Below are 21397 nucleotides of genomic sequence, written 5' to 3' on the forward strand. Positions count from 1 at the left end.
AACAGAAATAAAGAGGAGACAGAGAATTTAACTTGGTTACAACCCATGGGGTTGTTAATCCAAGGCGATGAAAAAGCTCAGAAAGATCTCCTTCTCTAAAGGCGGAGAAGCCTTTTACACACTGAAAGCTCTAAACTATTGCTAGGAATTGAATACTGAGTTGATTGATTAATTTCCTAGCTCCAAGGGCCTTTATATAGCTCCTGAAAATTTTATCCCGAGTGTTGAATGCGCCTCCAAGAGAGTTGAGGGCACCTCCAAACAGTTTGACCGGATAAAGCATTATCTAGTTGCAAACAGTCACGAAGACTGGGTCTGAGGCGCCTCCAATGCCCTTGAAGGCACCTCGGACTGGTCTGAGGCGCCTTCAATGTTGAGGGCGCCCTCAATGATGTTGAGGGCGCCTTCAACCTGCATGGTATAAATACTGTCTTCAACCTGCATGGTATAAATAGCTTTCAGCTTCTCTTTTTCCACTTCTTCCGAAGCTCCGATTACTTGGGTGATTTCGGCCAACCGAAATAGGGCTCACCCGAACTCAATTTTCGGCCTTCTCCTCGAGCAGGCTTCCGACCCGGCTTCTCATCCCTCGAACGCCGCGCACGTTCTTCTCGTCTACCGGTGTACTCTTCCGTAGCTCTTTCGTCCTTCGGACGCACCGAGCTCGTCGGTTCCCTTCCCGTGTCGTCCTTTTCGCTAGTTGCGTCTTCCGCTCGACTTTCTGTGCTCCTAAATTCTTATACACTTAGACACAGGAATAAAAGAACAAGTAAAATCTAACCTAATTTTATTAATCACATTAAAATACCCATGAAATCCAACACTGACACATTTATGATTTTCCAACTTCACACTTTCAAACAGGATCGGTAATAATTCCCGACGATTAGGCCCACGCCCAATTAAAACCCACGCCCAATTAAAAGACGGATGACCTTATGATATCTCAATCAACAGATAGGAAACTTCTTGGGCGAACCTATCTCTATGACATTAATGGGCGAAAGCAATGTCACCTAATAAAAAAATGCCAACAACTGCTTTCCAATCAATCTTCTCCTCCGATTGGATTCCCATCTAAATCGACAGAAATCGAGCGAAAAATTAGAGGAGAAAGAGGAGAAAGAGAAAGATCGAGCAACAATAATGGACAATCGACGAAGAGAAGAAGAAGAAGCAGAGCAGCATCAAATGATCACAACTCCGCTGCGTAAGCTTCTGATCTCCTTCTCTGCTTGTTTTATGCTCCACGGCCATCTCACGCCCACCGACGTCGACGCCATGCAGTTCACGAGGAAGCAGCCGCGCCGTCGGCAGCGGCGGCGGCGGCGGCGGAGGAAGAAGAAACAGGGGAGGAGGTGCTGGAGAACTCGCCGATTGAGCAGGTGGCGCTGACGGTGCCAGTGGAGGACGACCCGTCGACGCCGGCTCTGACGTTCCGGATGTGGGTGCTTGGGACGGCCTCTTGCGTGCTGCTCTCCTTCCTCAACCAGTTCTTCTGGTACCGGAAAGAACCGCTATCCATCACCGCCATCTCCGCCCAGATCGCGGTGGTGCCGCTCGGTCACCTCATGGCCGCCACGATCACCGACCGCGTCTTCTTCCGAGGAAGCCAGTGGGAGTTCACGCTCAACCCCGGGCCGTTCAACATCAAGGAGCACGTGCTCATCACCATCTTCGCCAACTCCGGCGCTGGCAGCGTCTATGCCATGCACATCGTCACCGCCGTCAAGATTTTCTACCGAAAGCACCTCAACTTCTTCGTCTCCCTCGTCGTCGTCATCACCACGCAGGCACAATTATTTTTGTTAATTAATTTGGGAAAATAATTTGTGACGAGAATTTAAGTTTCTAAAACTTGGCTGAAAAATGAAGCAGGTGCTGGGATTCGGATGGGCGGGAATATTCCGGAGGTATCTCGTTGAGCCGGCGGCGATGTGGTGGCCATACAATTTAGTGCAGGTCTCGTTGTTCAGGTGAGGGATGAAATTATTCTTATTTTTTATATAGCCTTTTTATTTCAAATCATCAAGGAGACACCAAATTTATTATATTCCTCTTTTAAAGTTCTCATTCATGATAATGTTTAATTAATTTTAGTAAAATCTAGAATTGTAAATATTAGGAACAAAATAAAAAAAATTGTAATAAATTCTAATTTAAAAATCTAAATTTTATTTTATAATTTTCTTGTAGAAAACATAAAAACCTTTTTTTGTCAAAATTATAATGTTCAACTACTATGAACTTTTTTTTAAAAAAAAAAAATCTATATGATCTACCCAAATCCAATTTCCTGTGAAACCCCAAACTTTAGTATATAAAATACAAATTGATCATAAAAAATATTATAGAATTTAAAATTCATAAGTCAAATTAATAAAAGTTGGGATTCCTTTCTCTATGATTTTTGATTGAAATGAAAAGGACTGCTTCAATATAATCTCATTCATTTGTATTTATTTTTTCATAATTATCAAACAAATACACAATTTGTTTGCTAGTGTGTTAATGACAATAATTTGCCACAATTATTATCATTAACACACTAGCAAACAAATTTCCCTGTTTTTTCGCTGTAATGTAATTACTTCCAAACTTAAACCTACCAAATTAAATTAAATTCAGAAAATTAATCAAATATAATCATTTTCTGTATGGAATAGCATTTAATTGCAATTATAAGAATTTACAATTTAACTTTATTTTAAAAAATAAAAATAAAATTTAGATTCACAGTTAATCATGTTTGAAAGTTGAGAAGACAGTTTGCTGAGAACGTAGGTTTGATGTTAACAGGAAGAAGACTCTGCACTATCTTACAACACAGGAAGTGTTAGTGTCGGGTCATGGAGGGGGTTCCTGACGTTGACCCTCTAACGCTCAAGTCAGTATTCGGTTCAGGAGGAGAGAACAGTAGCAGTGAACAGTAGCAGAGAGGGTGTAGAATAGTAAAATATCACATACCTCCGCCTGTAGATGGAGACACTCTTTTATAGTGTGACTATAGCACCTATGCACGCATCCCAAAGTATATGCACATTTTTCAAAGCCTTTCTAAGAAAGGACAAGCCGAAAAGTGTGTCTGACACCTTTCCTTAAGCTAGCACTCAAATCCTTGTGATGTGATCGGCTAAAAGCTTCTAAAATACGATTTACTTGCTGGACATTCTCTGTTGTCGATGACACAAACTTTCAAAAGAGTATAACACCGTGGTCTCATGGGGCCCACATCGAATTGATAGGCCACTAGTCAATCGGTGGATTGCCCACACGACCTCACGGAATGCAATCAACTGTTCATTCTTCGCCCAACCCTTCATTTTACTGAGAAGTCATATGTCTAATCAGCCCTTAGATTCGATCTGATAAGCGGCGGGTTGGGTAAAAACCTTGTTTGCTCGTTGGGAATGATGGTCGGTCGACCACCTTTCTCGCTCGCCCTAGGCGGTCAATCATGTTACTTGATAAATGAGTACTTTTATACCTGAGTTGAGATAGGAGGTCCGTCCGGGTGGGACGCCCGGGCGGGCACTCACGTCGGACCAGCCATATGGCCAGCTTGGATGCACCCTTAGTATGGTTGATATCTTTGACTTCTTGACTTTGACCGCCACCTCAGCTGGTCTTCCCCATTTTGACCATTCTTGGGGCCCTACCTTTATCGTTGTATCATAAGCATCTTTCTCAAATCTAGTCGAAGGATAGACTGTAAGTTCGACTGACTGGACATTTAGTATTCTCCGCAACTCTTCTTCCGGACTAAGCATTTTGCTATTTGAGTTGTCGCTCGACTTGAACAATTGCGGCCCTCACAACTTCAAGAAAACTTATTACTTCCTGATCGGGGGACTCCGAGGTTGACGCTGCTCGGATCCAATGTGTGGATGACACTAAGTTGTTTGTTATTTGTTCTCTGATCTATTTCCTAAATGGCCTCCCATGCTCATAATGCCTTTTAATTGTGGGTGATGTCGGCCTGATTTCTAGAAAATCACTCAAATCCTTTGTTATTAATGCAAGCATGCTGCGCATGCTTTTTCATTATGCGCCTGCTGATTATTTTCATTGCTCATTAATGTCACCTTTGAGTGAATGTCGCGTGTTATGATCCTCTACCACTAACTATTCGATGTGACAGGTGACTGTTGGGATTTGATGTGACAATCACCTTTTCAAATTTTGACGATTCTGATTGAATCTTGTTTTCCCAAGCCCTTGATCGGACGACCCGGAGTAACTGTCACCAGAGTTTATAAGGCCCTTATTTCTTCTTCACTGTATCGCCTTCGTCTTCACACTCATTTGCTTCCTTGCTCGTTGCTCTCTATTCATTGCTGGCAATTCTCTTCCAGTGAGTTTTCTTTTCTTTCTTCTTTCAATCTTCGATGTTCGTATTTCTACCTATGACACGCTCTCCTTCTCCTCCTCCCGCTATCCCGGGACAATGGTATACCTCCACCTCATTTGACTTCAATGGCAACAAGGTGGATCAAACGAAAATAATTTATCATAATCCTTCTGAACACCAAATCGTCATCCCTTCTACGTATTATTGCCCTCACACGCCTCCTGATGGCTTCCTCCCTTTCTTTAAGGCCCAATTATATGCTAACCTTCACTTTCTGATACCTCGCATTTCTTCTTCGAAATCTATAGATATTTCCGCATTCCTTTACAATATATAGTTAGTTTCACAATCGTTTAAGTTACTATGTGGGGTCGTGGTGCTTTTTCAGATTGTACAATATCCCTCTTCATCCTCGCATTTTCCATTATTTTTATTACCCCAAACAGTCTGAGTCGGGTGTCTTTCTCTTCCAGGTCCGAGTGGACACTGTTTATTTTGATAAGATCCCCTCGTCCAATAAGGACTGGAAGTCTCACTACTTTTATGTTCAACTCCCTGATCGATCAAGTTTCTCTACCAACTGGAAAATAGAGCTACCAAGCCCTCCCAAACTGGACAAATATCGATGGGAGCCGACCTACCTCCAAGCCATTGCATAGCTAACCGGCTTGAAATTCCACATTCATAAGCTGCTTCTGGAGGGTGTCTTGTACATGTTTGGGCTAAGCCCCGTCCGCGTTCGGTTGCTCAGCACTTTTGGTGAGACGCTTTCCTTTCTTTATTTTTGGGTCTAATTGATTTTTTCTTTTTTTTTTTAGCACAAGTGATGTTAAGAGCTTTGCTCAGCGACTCCACTAAGTTAGTTGATGCAGAGCTGGAAGCTCATGGAGTTGCCAAGCTAGAAAGCCATGGGTTGTTGCCGGTCAAGACCTTGGAAACACAGACCATCGAGGGAGAAGCTAGTAAAATAGCAGAGAGCGATGCTACTACCAACACTGGCAAGTTACCTCCCAGCGACCCTCCTTGGTACTTGTAGTGGTGCCTTCATAGTCGACGACTTCTGCAGAGCCCCTAATTCAGCGCCAACGTCACAAGAGGCTCTGATTGGAAGCAACCACCCAATCGATGATTTCTGTCCCCCAAACCTCAACCGCCACTTCAACACATCCACTCTACACCTTCAGAACAGGGCGAATGTTCCACTTTTGTTGCCCCCCAATAGAGTAATTGGCAGGCCAACTCCACTTTCCTCCAATCGGGCGCCCTCCCTCTGTGAGCTGTCGCCCAACGCCATCTTCATACCACCTCTATCTTATCTACCATTGTCGGCCCCGTAGCTCCTTTGTCCACCATCCGCTCTGCCTCAACTTCAAAATCCAAGGGCAAGGCCAGCTCAGAGCCGATCGACTCTAGTTCACAGAGGCATGCAACAATCATCCTTAGATTGCCAACTGACGAATGATGATATCCCGATCTCGAGCAGCCGTGTGTGCCTGAGCACAAAATTAAGATTCAGGCCCCTTTGGTCCAGACCTAGGCAAAAGCCAGAGCCCGGGCGACGACCATCCCTCGAGATCAGTTGGATGATTGGTTCAACCAAAATTCCACTGGGGTTAGTTCGTGTACTAATTTTAAAATTTATACTCTCCGCTTGGCAATACTAAGTTAATTTTTTTATGTGCCAATTTTGGGTGGATGGCCTAGCACTCTGCCAAAGTATGGATCAATTGGACCACAAGCTCAAGTAGGCACAAACAGTGGTCAATGCGGGAGCATCCCAAGTCTTGATCGAGCGCCAAACTGCGGAGGCGATGCAATTGAATGAAGACTTGGAGAAGCAATCTGAGCAGCTCCTCGGATCCGAGCGGGCCTTGACCATGGAGAAGGAAAAAAATCATGATCAGGCCGTCGAGCTAGAGAAGCTAAGGAAACAAGCCCATAATTTTGAGGCGAAGATTAGCTCGGCCAACGCTTGGAAGCTTAGGACCATCGAGGACCTCAACATTATGAACAAGGAGGCTCGGACCTTGATAAAGAAGCTGGAGGAGGCAGAGGCAACTTTGGCCGCAAAACAAGTAGGCTGCACGGCTGAGCAGGCGAGCCACGAACTCTAGCTCGGCGATCTCAAAAGAATAATCAACTAGAAAGATACAGAGCTGCTAACATTAAAGATGAACTTGCTAAGTATAAGGAGGAGGAGCCCAGCCGGTTAGAAACCTATAGAGTGGAGTATCTCCGCTCGAAAGATTTCAACCAGATGCTGAATGACTAGGGACCATCAAGCTCTTCAGCCATGACATTGATGGGACTATTTAACAGTTAAGGGAAGGCTGCTACCTCTCCGTGGTGATTCCTCCCTCCTTCATAAAAAAGCAGAAAATCTTGGAGGGGCTCCCCAACGATGTTATTACCGGCCTGGCATAGTTTCCTTTTAAATCTGTCTAACCATTCCCTGTAACAGCTAAGTAACCTTGTAAAAATTTTCAAGTTTGGTTCAATGCATGCCCATTCTGCGTTTTAGAGTTCTCATTCTGTGGATGCACTAACTTATGGCTTGCTTTCTATTTTGAGATTTAGCTTCTCCGCTCTATTCGAGTAATGTTATAAAGAACTCCTATCATAGTGGTTTCCTAGGCCCCCAGGAGAGTCTCCACACTTAACGGTGAGAGAAAGTTTGCTCATAGCTTAGCCACTCATCCAGACTCTTTATGACTTGGTTGGGAACAAGCCCCGTCACCAGACGACCGATCGACTTGCTTAAATGCGAGAGCTAAGCTCGCTTATAACTCGGTCGAACGGCATGAGAGTATGGGGTGCTTAGCAGGAGACCTTAGCTCACTTATAATTTGGCTGAATAGCTAGAGAGTCTGGGAAGCTTAGCGCGAGAGCTTAGCTCGCTTATAACTCGACCGAACGGGGTGAGAGTCTGGAACGCTTGGCGCAAGAGCTTTGCTCGCTTATAACTCGGTTGAACGTCGCGAGAGTCTGGGACACCTGGCACGAGAGTTTTGCTCGTTTATAACTCGATCGAACGTCGTGAGAGTCTAGGACACCTGGCACGAGAGTTTTGCTTGCTTATAACTCGACCGGACAGTGCGAGAGTCTGAGATACTTGGCGCGAAAACTTTGCCTGCTTATAACTCAGTTGAACGGTGCGAGAGTCTGGGACACTTGGCACGAGAGATTTGCTAGGCTATAACTCGATTGAACGGCACGAGAGTTTAGGACACTTGGCGAGAGAGATTTGCTCGTCTATAACTCTACAGAATGGCGCAAGAGTCTGGGACACTTGGCACGAGAGTTTTGCTTACTTATAACTCGGCTGAACTGCACGAGAGTTTGGGACACTTGCCGCGAGAGCTTTACTTGCTTATAACTCGGTCGAATGACGCGAGAGTTTGGGACACTTGGTGTGAGATATTTGGTTGCTTATAACTCTACCGAACAACGTTAGAGTCTGGGACACTTGGCACGAGAGCATAGCTCGTTTATAATTCAGTTGAACAACACAAGAGTCTGGGAGCGTGAGAGCAAACTCATTTATAATTCGTCCAAGCACCACGAGAGTCTGGAACACTCAATCATTTTTCACTTAAACATTTCTACATTTGTAGAACAATAATATTTATAATTTACATAAATCCAACGTGAATTTATTACTCGGCTCGATAGGGTTGTAGATGGCTTGCGGTCTATGGTCATTCCAGGTTTCTTCCGTTCTCATCTTGTAGATAATAAGATCCCAAACTGAATTTCGGTATCACTTTATATGGTCCACACCATGGGGCCTCTAATTTTCTAACGTCGCCAACCAACTTGATTCTTTTTCAGACTAAGTCGCCAACCTAGAAAGATCATGAAATAACCTTCCTATTATAATTTTGCTTCATTCTCTGTCAGTATGCCATCAGCCAAGCAACTGCTTTATTTTTTATTTCTTCTATTAAGTCGATCTCCATAAGGCATTGTTTGGAGTTTTCTTCATTGTATAGCTATCTTTGATCGGCACTACTGTTTCTCCTCTATACACTAAGTGAAACGGAGTTATGCCAGTGGCCTCTCAGGGGATGGTGTAGTATGCCCACATTACACTTGGAAGCTCATCGACCTAGCTTCCTCTAAGGTGGTCGAGCCGAGTTATGAGTCCTCTGATGATTTCTTTGTTGGTGATCTTCGCTTGACTATTGCTCTGGGGATAAGCTACTAAAGTGAAGGCCTGCAGAATACCATAGCTAGCACACCATTCTTTAAGAATCTGTCATTGAAATTACCTTTCGTTGTTAGAGATGAGCTTGTGAGGGACACCAAATTGACACATAATATTTTGACATAAGAATTTAATAATCATTTGCTCGGTTATCTTAGCGAGCAGCTTGGCTTCCACCCACTTAGAGAAGTAGTCAATGGCTACGAGAAGAAATTTTCTCTGACTGATCGCCATGGGAAAATGTCCAATAATATCCATTCCCCAGAGATCGAACGGGCAAGAGACAACTGATGTCTTTAGCTCTTCTGTGGGTCAGTGTGGTATGTTTTAGTGTCTTTGACACGATAAGCAAGTGGCCAGTGTCCAAGCTGCATCTGCTTGTAGGGTAGTCCAAAAATATCTAGCCAATAAGATTTTTTAAGTTAGTAAACGACCACCCAGATGACTGCCACAAGAGCCTTAGCGCACTTTTCGCGAGATATATTGAACGTCCTCCAACCCGACACACTTAAGCAATGGCTTGGAAAAGACTCTCTTATATAAATGATCCCCTATAAGTGTGAACCAACCAGTTCTCTTCTTTATCAATCGGGATTACTCCGGATCTCCTGGTGCATTTCTCGATTAGAGGAACTCTATCAAGGGTGACCTCCAATCATTCTGCACTTCAATTTCTGCCGATATCTCGATATAAGCTACCAATATCACCTGCTCGATAGGCCTGCCCAACACCACTAGACATAAAGAACTTGCTAACTTAGTCAACTTGTCTGCATATTGGTTGTCCGCTTGGGGGATCTTTTGCATGGTTATCTATTAGAATCCTGCCTTTAACTTTTTGAAAGCCTCGGCATATAATTTCAATACGACATTATTTATTTCAAAGGTACCTGAAAGTTGCTGGGCTACCAGTTGGGAATCCGAGTAAATAAGAACTCGTGTGACTCCTACATGCTTGGCTACTTGCAGAGCAGCGATCAGAGCCTTGTATTCTACCTCACCATTTGTGGCTCGGTAGTCTAGCCGAACGGACAATTGTATTCTGTCTTCGCACGATGATATTAACAGTATACCCACTCCACTACCCTGCCTAGTGGAATATCCATCTACATAGATTCTCCATGTTTTCTCTGGCTCAGGATTTTGTATCTCTATTACAAAATTGGCTAAGACTTGTGCTTTGATGGCTAATTTGGGTTGATATTGTATATCAAACTTACCTAATTCCGTTGTCAATTTAATTAGTCGTCCGGACGCCTCGGGGTTAAGGAGGATTCGGCCTAAGGTATTGTTAGTTAATATGATTATGGGATGAGAGATCAAATATGGTCGTAACCTCCGATCTGCCAAAACCAATGCGTACGCCAACTTCTCGAGATAGGTGTAGCAACATCAACATCTTTTAATAAATGGCTAAGGAAATACACCAGCTGTTATTCATGACTATCTTGTCGCACTAATGCCGACCCAATGGCCAGCTTTGTAGAAGATAAGTAGATCCAGATCAGCTCACTGGCTGTGGGCTTTGCAAGTAATGGTAAAAAAGATAAATAAATTTTGAGCTCTTCTAGTGCCTTATCACATTCATCATCCGATTGGAATTTGATGGCTCGGCGCAGAATCTTGAAGAACGGCAAGCTTCGATCAAACGACTTGGTGATGAATCTTGACAAGGCTGTTATTCGTCCGGTCAGACGTTGAGCTTCCTTTAGATTGTGTGGAGGAGGCATGTCTTGGAGTATCTTCACCTTGCTGTAGTTTATGCTTCAATTCCCTGCTCAGTTACGATATAACCAATGAAGCATCCTCTCTTGGCCTCGACTAAACATTTGTCGGGGTTCAGCTTAGCTCCGTATTTTCTCAAGGTTTGGCACGTCTCCTTGATATATGCATAAAGATCAACCGTCCGGAGGGATTTTATGAGTATGTCATCAATATATACCTCCATATTCCGACCGATCCGCCATCAGAATACTTTGTTCATAAGTCTTTGATATGTCGCGTCTGCATTCTTCAATCCGAATGACATGGCATTATAGCAATAAGTCCCATCGGCTGTGATGAAGTTTACTTTCTCTTAGTCCTCCTTGGCGAGTATAACCTGATGGTATCCCTGATATGCATCTAGTATGCATATCAGCTTGCAGCCAGTAGTAAAGTCCATCACCTTATCGATGCGCGACAAAGGGAAGTAGTCTTTCAGACATGCCTTATTCTGGTCTCTAAAATCGATGTAAATCCACCACTTATTCCCTGACTTGGATACCAATACAACATTGTCAAGCCAGCTCAGGAATTTCACTTCCCTGATATGTTAGACTTTGAACAGCTTTTCCACCTCCGCTCGTATAATTTGGTTCTGCTCTTCCCCAAAGTCCCTTTTCTTTTGCTTAACTGATCGAGCGTCCGATTGGATGTGCAACTCATGTTGCATTATTGCTGGGGAGATGCTCGAGAGCTTGTAGGTCATTCATGCGAAGATATCGTGATTCTTCTTTAGGCAGACAACTAGCTCAAACTTCTTCTTGAGGCTAAGGTCGGCCACGATGAACGTAGTGGCCTTCGGTCGATTGGGATAGATTTGTACTTCTTCTTTTTCTTCATAAACTAGAGTTGGGGGAACCTCCAAAATTGTGTTGACATCAAGTGGTTGAGCTTTCCGAGCAGCTCGTGGCTCAGCTCTTACAACCTCCACGTAGCACCTGCATGCTACTAGCTGATCACCTTTAACCTCACCGACTGAGTCATCCACAAGAAATTTAATCTTCTGGCAAAACGTAGAGATGACGGCTCGGATTCATTCAGCGTCGATCGCTCGAGAATTACGTTGTATGCAGAAGGTGCGTCTACTACGATGAAGTTCATCCGGTGAGTTCTCATGAGCGGCTCCTCACCAAATGATATGGCCAACCGAACCTGACCGATCGATAACGCCTCATTGCCTATAAAGTCGTATAATGGAGTTGTCATGGGCTGGAGTTCGCTTCGATCTATCTGAAGCTGCTTAAATGCCTTTTTGAATATAATGTTAACCAAGCTTCCCGTGTCGATAAAGGTCTGATTGATGTTATAATTGGCGATCACAGCTTTGATAATTAAAGCTGTCATGAGTGATCTCCACTTCTTCTAAGTCTTGAGGACCAAAGTTGATCTCTAGTCCTTGCGCCTTTTCCTTGTTACACCCAACTGCATGAATCTCCAACCGCTTAGTATGTGACTTCCGAGCCCAATTGGAGTCACCGTTGGTCGGGCCTCCTGCTATCATACCGATGTCACCCCTGGTGGCATTGCCACGATTTTCTTCTTCCCGGGCTGACGAGTGAACTGCTCAGCAGATGCCCAAGCCGACCTTTGATTATCCCTTTGCAAGGGTTGTGGTACGTGTTGCTTGGCAGGCGCATTGCCTTGATCGTGTTATCTACCCAATCGGTGGTGATGGTAATGCTCAGGAGGTGGAGATTGACGACGGAATCCTTGGGACGCCAGTTGGTGCGACCTTAGTTTAAAATACTAACAGTCCTTCGTATTGTGAGTTGTCAAGCGGTGATAAGAGCAGAATAGGGATGTCCACTGTCGAGGCTCGGGGAATCTTGTCTACTTAGCCTCCACATGCTGGACTGCATGGGTTTGGGGCTCCTGATGTTGCTGTTGAGGAACCGCTCAGGGCCCATTTGGAGGCACATTGTTGTTGGCCGATCGACGCTCGTGAACAATAATTGACTCGGAGATTATGCTGACTAAGCTTCATCCACGTTGATATATTTGTGGCCCTTCTGAGCAGATAATCAAAGTCTCTTGAAGGCTTCCTGATAAGTGAGCGAAAGAAATAGTTATCTATAAGACCTTGTGAAAAGACACTTATCAAAATTTCCTGGGTGGCTGATGGAACGACCATGGTCACTTGATTGAATCTCTTAATACAGGCCCATAATACTTTCTTGGGCCTTTGTTTAAGCATGAATAGGTTCACATTCATCTTTTAATAACGACGACTGCTAGAAAAATGTTAAAGAAAAGCCTCTCAAAAATCCTTGAAACTGTAGATGGAGTTGATCAATAAGCGTTTGAACTACCTCTGTGCCGAACTAGATAGCGTGGTGAGGAACACATGACACTTGACTCCTCGGTGTATTGGTGGAACGTAGCTATGTTATCAAATTTAAGTAGGTGGTCCTCGGGATCAGTTGACCCTATATACTCTCCGATCGCCAAAGGTCTAAAGTGAGATGACAGTTAATCGTCTAGAATTTCTTAGGAGAACTGCCTATTTATTCGCTCAGAAGAGTCATCGAGTCAGGATGATTTGCCTTTCTGTACATCCCGGACGGGGACATTCTCGGAAGAAGATCCTTGTATCCTTTCGGCTCAGTCATGCTCTTCCGAACGCATGCGGAATAATGCCTTATGGTATGAGATCGGCGTGTTCGATGCTGGCAGAATGGGTGCTTGCTAGAAGGTGCCTGTCGGCTGGTGGTTTGGCTTGCGACTAGTAGGGTCTTCTGCTTGAGCTCTTTGTTCAATATGTTGACATGTCGTCGGTACAGCTGGGTCGTTCAGCGTTAGGCAGTCAGTCACTGTCTGCTGTTGTTGTTGCAACATTCTTGTAGTTCAGGCGTTTGCCAGCGTCTCTAGATCTTCTTTTGTTAACGTCACTGTAGTGACTCATCCAGCATCCTTCATCTTTACTTCTCAGATATAGGTGAAGTTCCCGCAAACGACGCCAAATATGATCTTGTCCGAAAGCTGAGAAGACGGTTGGGTGGGAACGTAGATCTGCTATTGACTGGAAGAAGACTCCGCGTTGTCATGCAACACATGGAGCGTTAGTACCGAGCCAGACAGGGGGTCCTCGACGTTGGCTCTCCGACGCTCAAGTCAGTATTTGGTTCAGGAGGAGAGAATAGTAGCAGTGAACAATAGTAGAGGGCGTGTAGAATAGTGAAGCATTGCATACCTCCACCTGTAGATGAGAACTCCTTTTTATAGCGTGACTGTAGCGTCTGTGCATGCATCCCAAAACATATGCACATTTTCCAAAGTCTTCCTAAGAAAAGACCAGTCAAAAAGTATCTCTTGCACCTTTCTTTAAGTGAACATGCAAATTCCTGTGATGTGATAGGCTAGAAGCTTTTAAGTACAATTTACCTGCTGGACATTCCCTGTTGTCGACGGTACAAACTTCCAAAAGAGTACATCACCATGAGCTCATGGGGCCCACGTCGAACTGACCGACCACTAGTCGGTCGATGGATCACCCGCTCGACCTTACGGAATGCAATCAACTATTCGTTCTTTGCTCGACCCTTCATTTTATCGAGAAGCTATATGTCCGATCAACCCTTAGATCTGATCGGAAAGGCGGCGGGCTGGGTAAAAACTTTGTCTGCTCATTAGGAAGGATGGTTGGTTGACCACTTTTCGCACTCGCCCCGAGGCAGTCGGTCATGTTATTTGATACATGAGTACTTTTATACCTGAGTTGAGATAGGAGGTCTGTCCGGGCGAGAGGTCCGGGCAGGCAGTCAAGCCGGTCTGACCATATGGCCAACTTGGACGCACCCCTAATATAGTTGATATTTTTGACTTCTTAACTTTGACCGCTATCTCAGCTAGTCTTCCCTAAAAGAGATAAAAGAGAATTACCAGAATTGACCGGATCAAATCATTAAATCAAATCAAATTAGTTTTAGGATTATTCTAATAATTCTGTTATAATTATTAGAATAATTCTCAGAATAATTTTTAAAATTATTCTGTTATTTATTAATTGGTTAATTGATCGAGTACTTGTTTAAATCCTATATATTGTATTGTCTTGAGGGCAAATATCAACAAACAATAAGATTAATTATTACTCTCCTATTTTATCTTTTTTCTATTCTTCTGTTAACATGGTATCAGAGCCATGATCCTTCGTTCCTTCTCTTTCTCTTAATTCTCCCTCACAAATCCTCTTCCCTTCCTTTTCTGTCGCCGCCCAAGACAAAAGAGGAGTTTCTTTTTTTGAAACCGCAAAACAAGACGACAAAAGGGCTTCTCCTTTTGTGCTACCGTCGCTGTCCACCGAACGCCGACCAAACCTCGACGTCGACAACAAGTGGTTGCTCCAGCCAAAGCTTCTATTTTCTCCAAGGGGAATTTCTCCAGGCGAAATGCCCCCTTTCCGGCGATCCAGTCTCTCTACAAGATAAGTTATTTTACTTTAGATGTCAAATACTCAACACTATCAAGGAGGCCAAAAACAAAATTCAGTTCGATGTCAAATTTGTCGCATCATTGGCCATACTGGAAATTTATGCCCTAAAAGATTTGATTACTCTCGGGTAAAATGTCAAATTTGTCACATCATTGGTCATCCTGGAAATCTATGCCCTCGAAGATTTACCTCAAATTTCATTGGTGGTTCTACAGTCTCAAGACAACCGTCTATTTCACAAGCATATCCTAAAGCTCTCTCATCTGTGCCTACTTGCGGTAAAACCCCAGAGTTTTCATTTACTGATTGGTATATTGACACTGGAGCAACTCATCATGTCACATCGGATTATAATATCATTACAGACGTAATGTCATATTATGACTCAGATACGGTTCAAGTAGGCGATGGCTTAGGTTTGCAAATTGCTAATCTTGGAAACACATATATTCATTTATCTAATCGAACTTTTCACATGCGCAATATCTTTCATGTTCCATCTATCACTAAAAATTTACTTTCTACCCGTCAATTTTGTCTTGATAACAATGTCATTTTTTAGTTTCATTATAATCATTATCTTATAAAAGATAAAGGAACAAATGCTATTGTGTTTCATGGGAGAATCAAAAATGGCCTCTACTATCTTCAAAGTTCTTCAATCAAAGCTTTTGTTGGTGAACGCACAAATAAACCAGCTTGGCATGCTCGACTTGGTCATCCTTCTCTTCATATTGTCCAGTCAATCATTAATAGGTATGGTTTACCTACTTCCATTACCTCCTCTCCATCTCATTCATGTAAGGCCTGCATGGAATCTAAAAGTCATAAGCTACCTTTCTATTCATCCGATTATGTTTCTAATTTCCCACTTGAATTAATTCATTCTGATGTTTGGGGCCCTGTACCTGTTTTATCTAACCAAGGTTTCCAATATTATGTTACCTTTATTGATCATTTTAGTAAATATACTTGGCTCTATCCTATGAAAAGAAAATCTGATTTATTGGATATATTCTGTAAATTTCAAAATCAAGTTGAACGATATTTTAATCGTAAAATACTTTCTTTTCATTCTGATTGGGGAGGTGAATATCAAGCTCTCCATCATCATCTTGTCTCTTGTGGAATTGTTCATCGAGTCTCTTGTCCTCACACTCTGGAACAAAATGACTCTGCTGAGAGAAAACATAGACACATAGTCGAAACTGCCTTAGCTCTTCTTCATCATGCATCAGTTCCACGTAAATTTTGGGATGAAGTTGTTACCACTGCTGTATATCTCATAAATCGACTCCCTACACGATTGCTCAATCATAAATGTCCTTTTGAAACATTTTATAATCAAACTCCTAATTACACTTTCCTTCGAATTTTTGGTTGCGCATGTTATCCATAGTTACGCCCCTACTCTAAACACAAACTTGACTCTCGTTCACTACAATGTGTTTTCCTTGGTTACAGCAATTTGCACCATGGTTATCGTTGCTTCCATATACCAACAGGTCGAATTTATATTTCACGACATGTTACTTTTGATGAGACTCTATTCCCTTTTTCAGTATCTTCTTCGATCTCTCCTCCAGATACAGGTGGCACCTTCTTAATACCACATAATATTGTCAGAAATGATGACATCCTAGGTCCTGCTCCGCTCTCTAATAACTCCCCTATACCATTAGAATCACCTCAGGATGCTGCTCCAATCTTGGAAGCCTTGCCGGTCGAAGATAATATGCTCTCTAGTTCTGAATCCTCGGATAATGCAAGTCCGTCATCTACATCACCATGTCAGCCTACTTTCTCATCACCATCAACAAGTGATTCAGATGATAATGCTCCTCGTCGCATGCTTCTCATTAGTGACATTTATGAACGTTGCCCACCAAATGCGACTCGATATCCTCTTCTACGGGCTCTAGTGGTTTCTTCAAAATCTATTGAACCAACTTGTTTTACGCAAGCAAACAAGGATCCAAATTGGCGTAGTGCAATGGCTACAGAATTTGATGCACTTCTTCGCAATGGAACATGGAGTCTAATTCCACGCACTTCCTCAATGAATGTTGTGGGCTCTAAATGGATATTCCGTCGTAAGTATCGAGCTGATGGCTCTCTTGAACGATACAAAGCTCGACTTGTAGCCAAAGGTTTTAGTCAGTAACTAGGTATTGACTTCAATGACACTTTTAGTCCAGTCATCAAGATTACATCTGTCAGACTATTATTATCGATAGCTGTTAGTTCCAATTGGCCTGTACGCCAATTGGACATCTCAAATGCGTTTCTCCATGGTCATCTTGAGGAAACTGTATTTATGGAGCAACCACCTAGGTTTATTCATCCACAATTTCCATCTCATGTTTGCCAACTTAAGAAATCTTTATATGGTCTTCGACAAGCTCCTCGTGCATGGTTTCATCGACTATCCAATTGGTTACAATCTCAAGGATTTTCTGGATCAAAGACTGACTCGTCTCTATTTTACAAATATAATGATGGGTCTATGATATTTTTTCTTATTTATGTGGATGACATCCTGATAACCGGTAATGATCACAAGGGCATCATAACTTTATTAAGTTTTCTCAATCAAGAATTTCCTACCCGAGATTTGGGCATTGCTCGTTTTTTTCTTGGTATTGAGCTTATTCCATATGAGGATGGCTATCTTCTCTCTCAGAGCAAATACATTCATGGACTTCTTCAAAGAGCCAAAATGGATGGAGCACATCCGGTCTCTACACCAATTGCTATAAACAACTCTCCATCTGCATCCTCTCCTGCTCTGTCTGATCCACAGATTTATCGAAGCATTGTTGGAGCCTTACAATATGTCACTATCACACGCCCTGATATTACTTTTGCAATAAATCGTGCTTGTCAATTCATGCATGCTCCAACTGAACAAAATTGGGATAATGTAAAAAGAATACTTCGCTATCTCAAAGGTACTATTTTACATGGTCTTCTTTTATATCGTCAATCGTCTCAAGATTTACATGCATATAGTGATGCGGATTGGGCAAGTTCTCCTGAAGATAGACGCTCTACTAGTGGATATGCAATATTTCTTGGACGAAATCTTATCTCATGGAATTCGAAGAAGCAACCTACGGTATCTCATTCAAGTACTGAGGCAGAATATAAAGCTATAGCAAATACAACGTCTGAAATTATTTGACTTCAATCACTTCTCTCTGAACTTCATCTTGCATCAAATATTGCACCAAAAATTTGGTGCGACAATATTGGAGCAACATATCTCACAGCTAATACAATCTTTCATGCTCGTATAAAACATGTGGAGATTGATTTTCATTTTGTTTGTGAACATGTGACAACTCAACAATTATCCATCTCTTATATCTCTGCTGAGGATCAAATTGCTGATATCTTTACTAAGTCATTATCCAAACAACATTCAACAAGTTAGCAAGCAAACTCAACGTCAAAGATCTCCCGTTAAGTTTGTCGGGGGGTAAAAGAAATAAAAAAGAATTACCAGAATTGATCGGATCAAATCATTAAATCAAATCAAATTAGTTTTAGGATTATTCTAATAATTCTGTTATAATTATTAGAATAATTCTCAGAATAATTTTTAGAATTATTCTGTTATTTATTAATTGGTTAATTGACCGAGTACTTGTTTAAATCCTATATATTGTATTGTCTTGAGGGCAAATATCAACAAACAATAAGATTAATTATTACTCTCCTATTTTATCTTCTTTCTATTCTTCTTAACATTCCTCATTTTAACCCGTTCTCAACACTAAAATTTAAAATTATAAGATTCAAACAATTTGGTGAGATGTAGGGCTTTGCATGAGAAGGAAGAAGCACCAAAAGGAGGCTTGACAAGGAATCAGTTCTTCACAGTGGCCTTCCTCTGCAGCTTCGCCTACTACATCCTCCCCGGCTACCTCTTCTCTATGCTCACCTCCCTCTCCTGGGTCTGTTGGGTCTTCCCTCGCTCCATCTTCGCGCAGCAGCTCGGCTCCGGCCTCTACGGCCTCGGCCTGGGGGCCGTCGGCCTCGACTGGTCAACCGTCTCCTCATATCTCGGCAGTCCGCTGGCCAGCCCCTGGTTCGCCACGGCCAACGTCGCCGTCGGCTTCGTGCTCATCATGTATGTCATCACGCCGATCGGCTATTGGCTCGACTTCTACAAGGCCAGAAGCTTCCCCATCTTCTCCGACGGCCTCTTCGCCTCCACCGGGCAGAACTACAACATCTCCGGAATCATAGACCCCAACTTCCACCTCGACATCGACGCCTACGAAAAGAACGGCCCCCTGTACCTCAGCACCTTCTTCGCGGTCACTTACGGCGTCAGCTTCGCGTCGCTCACCGCCATCATCTCGCACGTCCTCCTCTTCCACGGAAGGTTAAGACCGCCGCCCCTGCTTTTCCAAGCTCACGGAGTCCAAAACTGTTACCTAATTTGCCGTCGAATTTAGCGAAATCTGGCAGATGAGCAAGTCAGCTTTCAAAGATCAGAACATGGACATCCACACGAGACTGATGAGCAGGTATAAGCAGGTCCCTCAGTGGTGGTTCATCACAATCCTTGCCGCCAACATGGCGCTCACAATCTTCGCCTGCGAGTACTACATCGACCAGCTCCAGCTGCCGTGGTGGGGTGTGTTGCTTGCCTGCTCCATCGCATTTTTCTTCACACTCCCCGTCGGAATCATCACAGCAACCACCAATAAGGTCTAATTAACTCGACTCTTTCTCCGTCGGATGGTGAGTTGACTAATAAACTGATATCTCGATCCTGCTTGATGAACCAGACGCCTGGATTGAACGTAATCACAGAGTACATTATAGGGTATCTGTACCCCGGTCGGCCGGTGGCAAACATGTGCTTCAAGGTTTACGGGTACATCAGTATGAAGCAGGCGTTGCTGTTCCTCCAAGATTTCAAGTTGGGGCACTACATGAAGATTCCGCCGAGGATGATGTTCATGGCTCAGATGGTAGGGACGTTGATCGCAGCCTTTGTGTACTTGAGCACCGCGTGGTGGCTCATGGAGACGATTCCGGACATCTGCAACAAGAGCTTGTTGTCTCCCGAGAGCCCGTGGACCTGCCCGAGCGACCACGTCTTCTACGACGCGTCGGTGATATGGGGCCTGATCGGCCCTCGCCGCATCTTCGGGGATCTCGGCACGTACGCCGCCATCAACTGGTTCTTCCTCGTCGGCGCGGTGGGGCCTCTGCTCGTCTGGTTCGCGCACAGGGCCTTCCCTGACAAGGAGTGGATCAGGCTCATCAACATGCCGATCCTGATCGGCGCCACCGGGAACATGCCTCCGGCGACGGCGGTGAACTACACCACATGGATTCTGGTCGGATTCCTGTCGGGCTTTGTGGTCTACAGGTATAGAAGGGACTGGTGGAAGCGGCACAATTACGTGCTTTCCGGTGCATTGGACGCAGGATTGGCGTTCATGGCCGTTCTGATCTATCTCTGCTTGGAGCTGGAAAATGTTAGTCTGCGTTGGTGGGCCAACGAGTTAGACGGCTGCCCCTTGGCCTCCTGCCCGACAGCTCCTGGCGTCGTCGTTCAAGGCTGCTCGGTGTTCGACTAACTGTTGGTTGGTGGATCACCGCGGCTGAGGGTAGAGACACGTTATTGTACTGATTGAATCGGCAAGGGGCATTCTTGCAATGCAGATTTCATCTGTTCAATTACGATAGAATAATCAAGTCTGATTGCGAAGAGAAGGTAGAAGAGGATTTATTAATAGTAGAATTCATAGTGATACGGCGATGAATATGGCCCCCAAATGTGGATCAAAATGAGAAGAATCAACGTCATCAGCTGACATGATGATTAAAGTTAATAGGAGGTTAAAGGGAGTCATTTGTGGTACAGAGGATGATTCCTTAGCATGAATTGATAAAATAAATGATCCATATTCATAAAATAGGTGGTCCCCTTAGCATCTCAACTTGGGACTAACATGCCATTCTCATTGCTAAGTAGTGAATACGTCGATCTATGGCTTAAACTAATCGGACTTTAAGGCCGACTGGGATTAATGTTCCTTCACTCGATTCAAGGGATAGGCCAAGTGAGTGTCGAGTCGAATGCGACGTCCCATAAGGCCGAACAGGAGTTCGCTTGGCCGACAGGCGACCGACTGACCCACAGAAGAACTCGTACACTTGTCATATCGTACTTTTATGTAAGTCTATGCTGAAAAGGACAGAGAACATCCCGCAAGTAAAGCGTGCTTTAGAAGCTTTCAGTTAGGGATGTAAATGAACCAAACGGTTTGTGAGTTATTCGGAGCTCGGTTCGATAAAAAGCTCGATCGAGTTCGTTCGTTTATCTTATCGAGCCGAGCTCGAGCTCGATTTCGAGCTCGACAGTTTCATCGAGCCGAGCTCGAGCTTAAGGATATTTGACTCGTGCGCTCGCGAACATGTTCGTTTGTAGGCTCACGAGCCAAAAAATGAGTCTTAAAATGAGCCTTAAATCGAGCTAAAAAATGAATTTTAAAACAAACCTTAAAACAAGCTTTAAACCGAGCCAAAAAAATGAGTCCGAAAATGAGCCCGAGCTCGCTTAACGAATTAAGCTCGTTAACTATGATAATCGAGCTAATAACGAGTCGAGCTCGAA

The 21397-nt window shown here is 43.6% G+C and overlaps 1 protein-coding gene across 1 annotated transcript; it reads left to right on the top strand.

Annotated features, from left to right (window-relative positions):
* The first annotated feature begins 966 nt into the window (after window positions 1-966).
* On the top strand, window positions 967-20493 carry LOC122009274 (oligopeptide transporter 7-like). The gene is made up of 6 exons (XM_042565377.1): window positions 967-1210; window positions 1288-1793; window positions 1879-1976; window positions 18578-19147; window positions 19221-19476; window positions 19557-20493. The coding sequence occupies exons 1-6, from the start codon at window positions 1147-1149 to the stop codon at window positions 20355-20357; spliced, it is 2295 nt and encodes a 764-aa protein (XP_042421311.1). The 5' UTR covers window positions 967-1146; the 3' UTR covers window positions 20358-20493.
* The last annotated feature ends 904 nt before the right edge of the window (window positions 20494-21397 follow it).

Source organism: Zingiber officinale, chromosome 8A, assembly GCF_018446385.1.
Source record: "Zingiber officinale cultivar Zhangliang chromosome 8A, Zo_v1.1, whole genome shotgun sequence".
Lineage (NCBI taxonomy): Eukaryota > Viridiplantae > Streptophyta > Magnoliopsida > Zingiberales > Zingiberaceae > Zingiber > Zingiber officinale.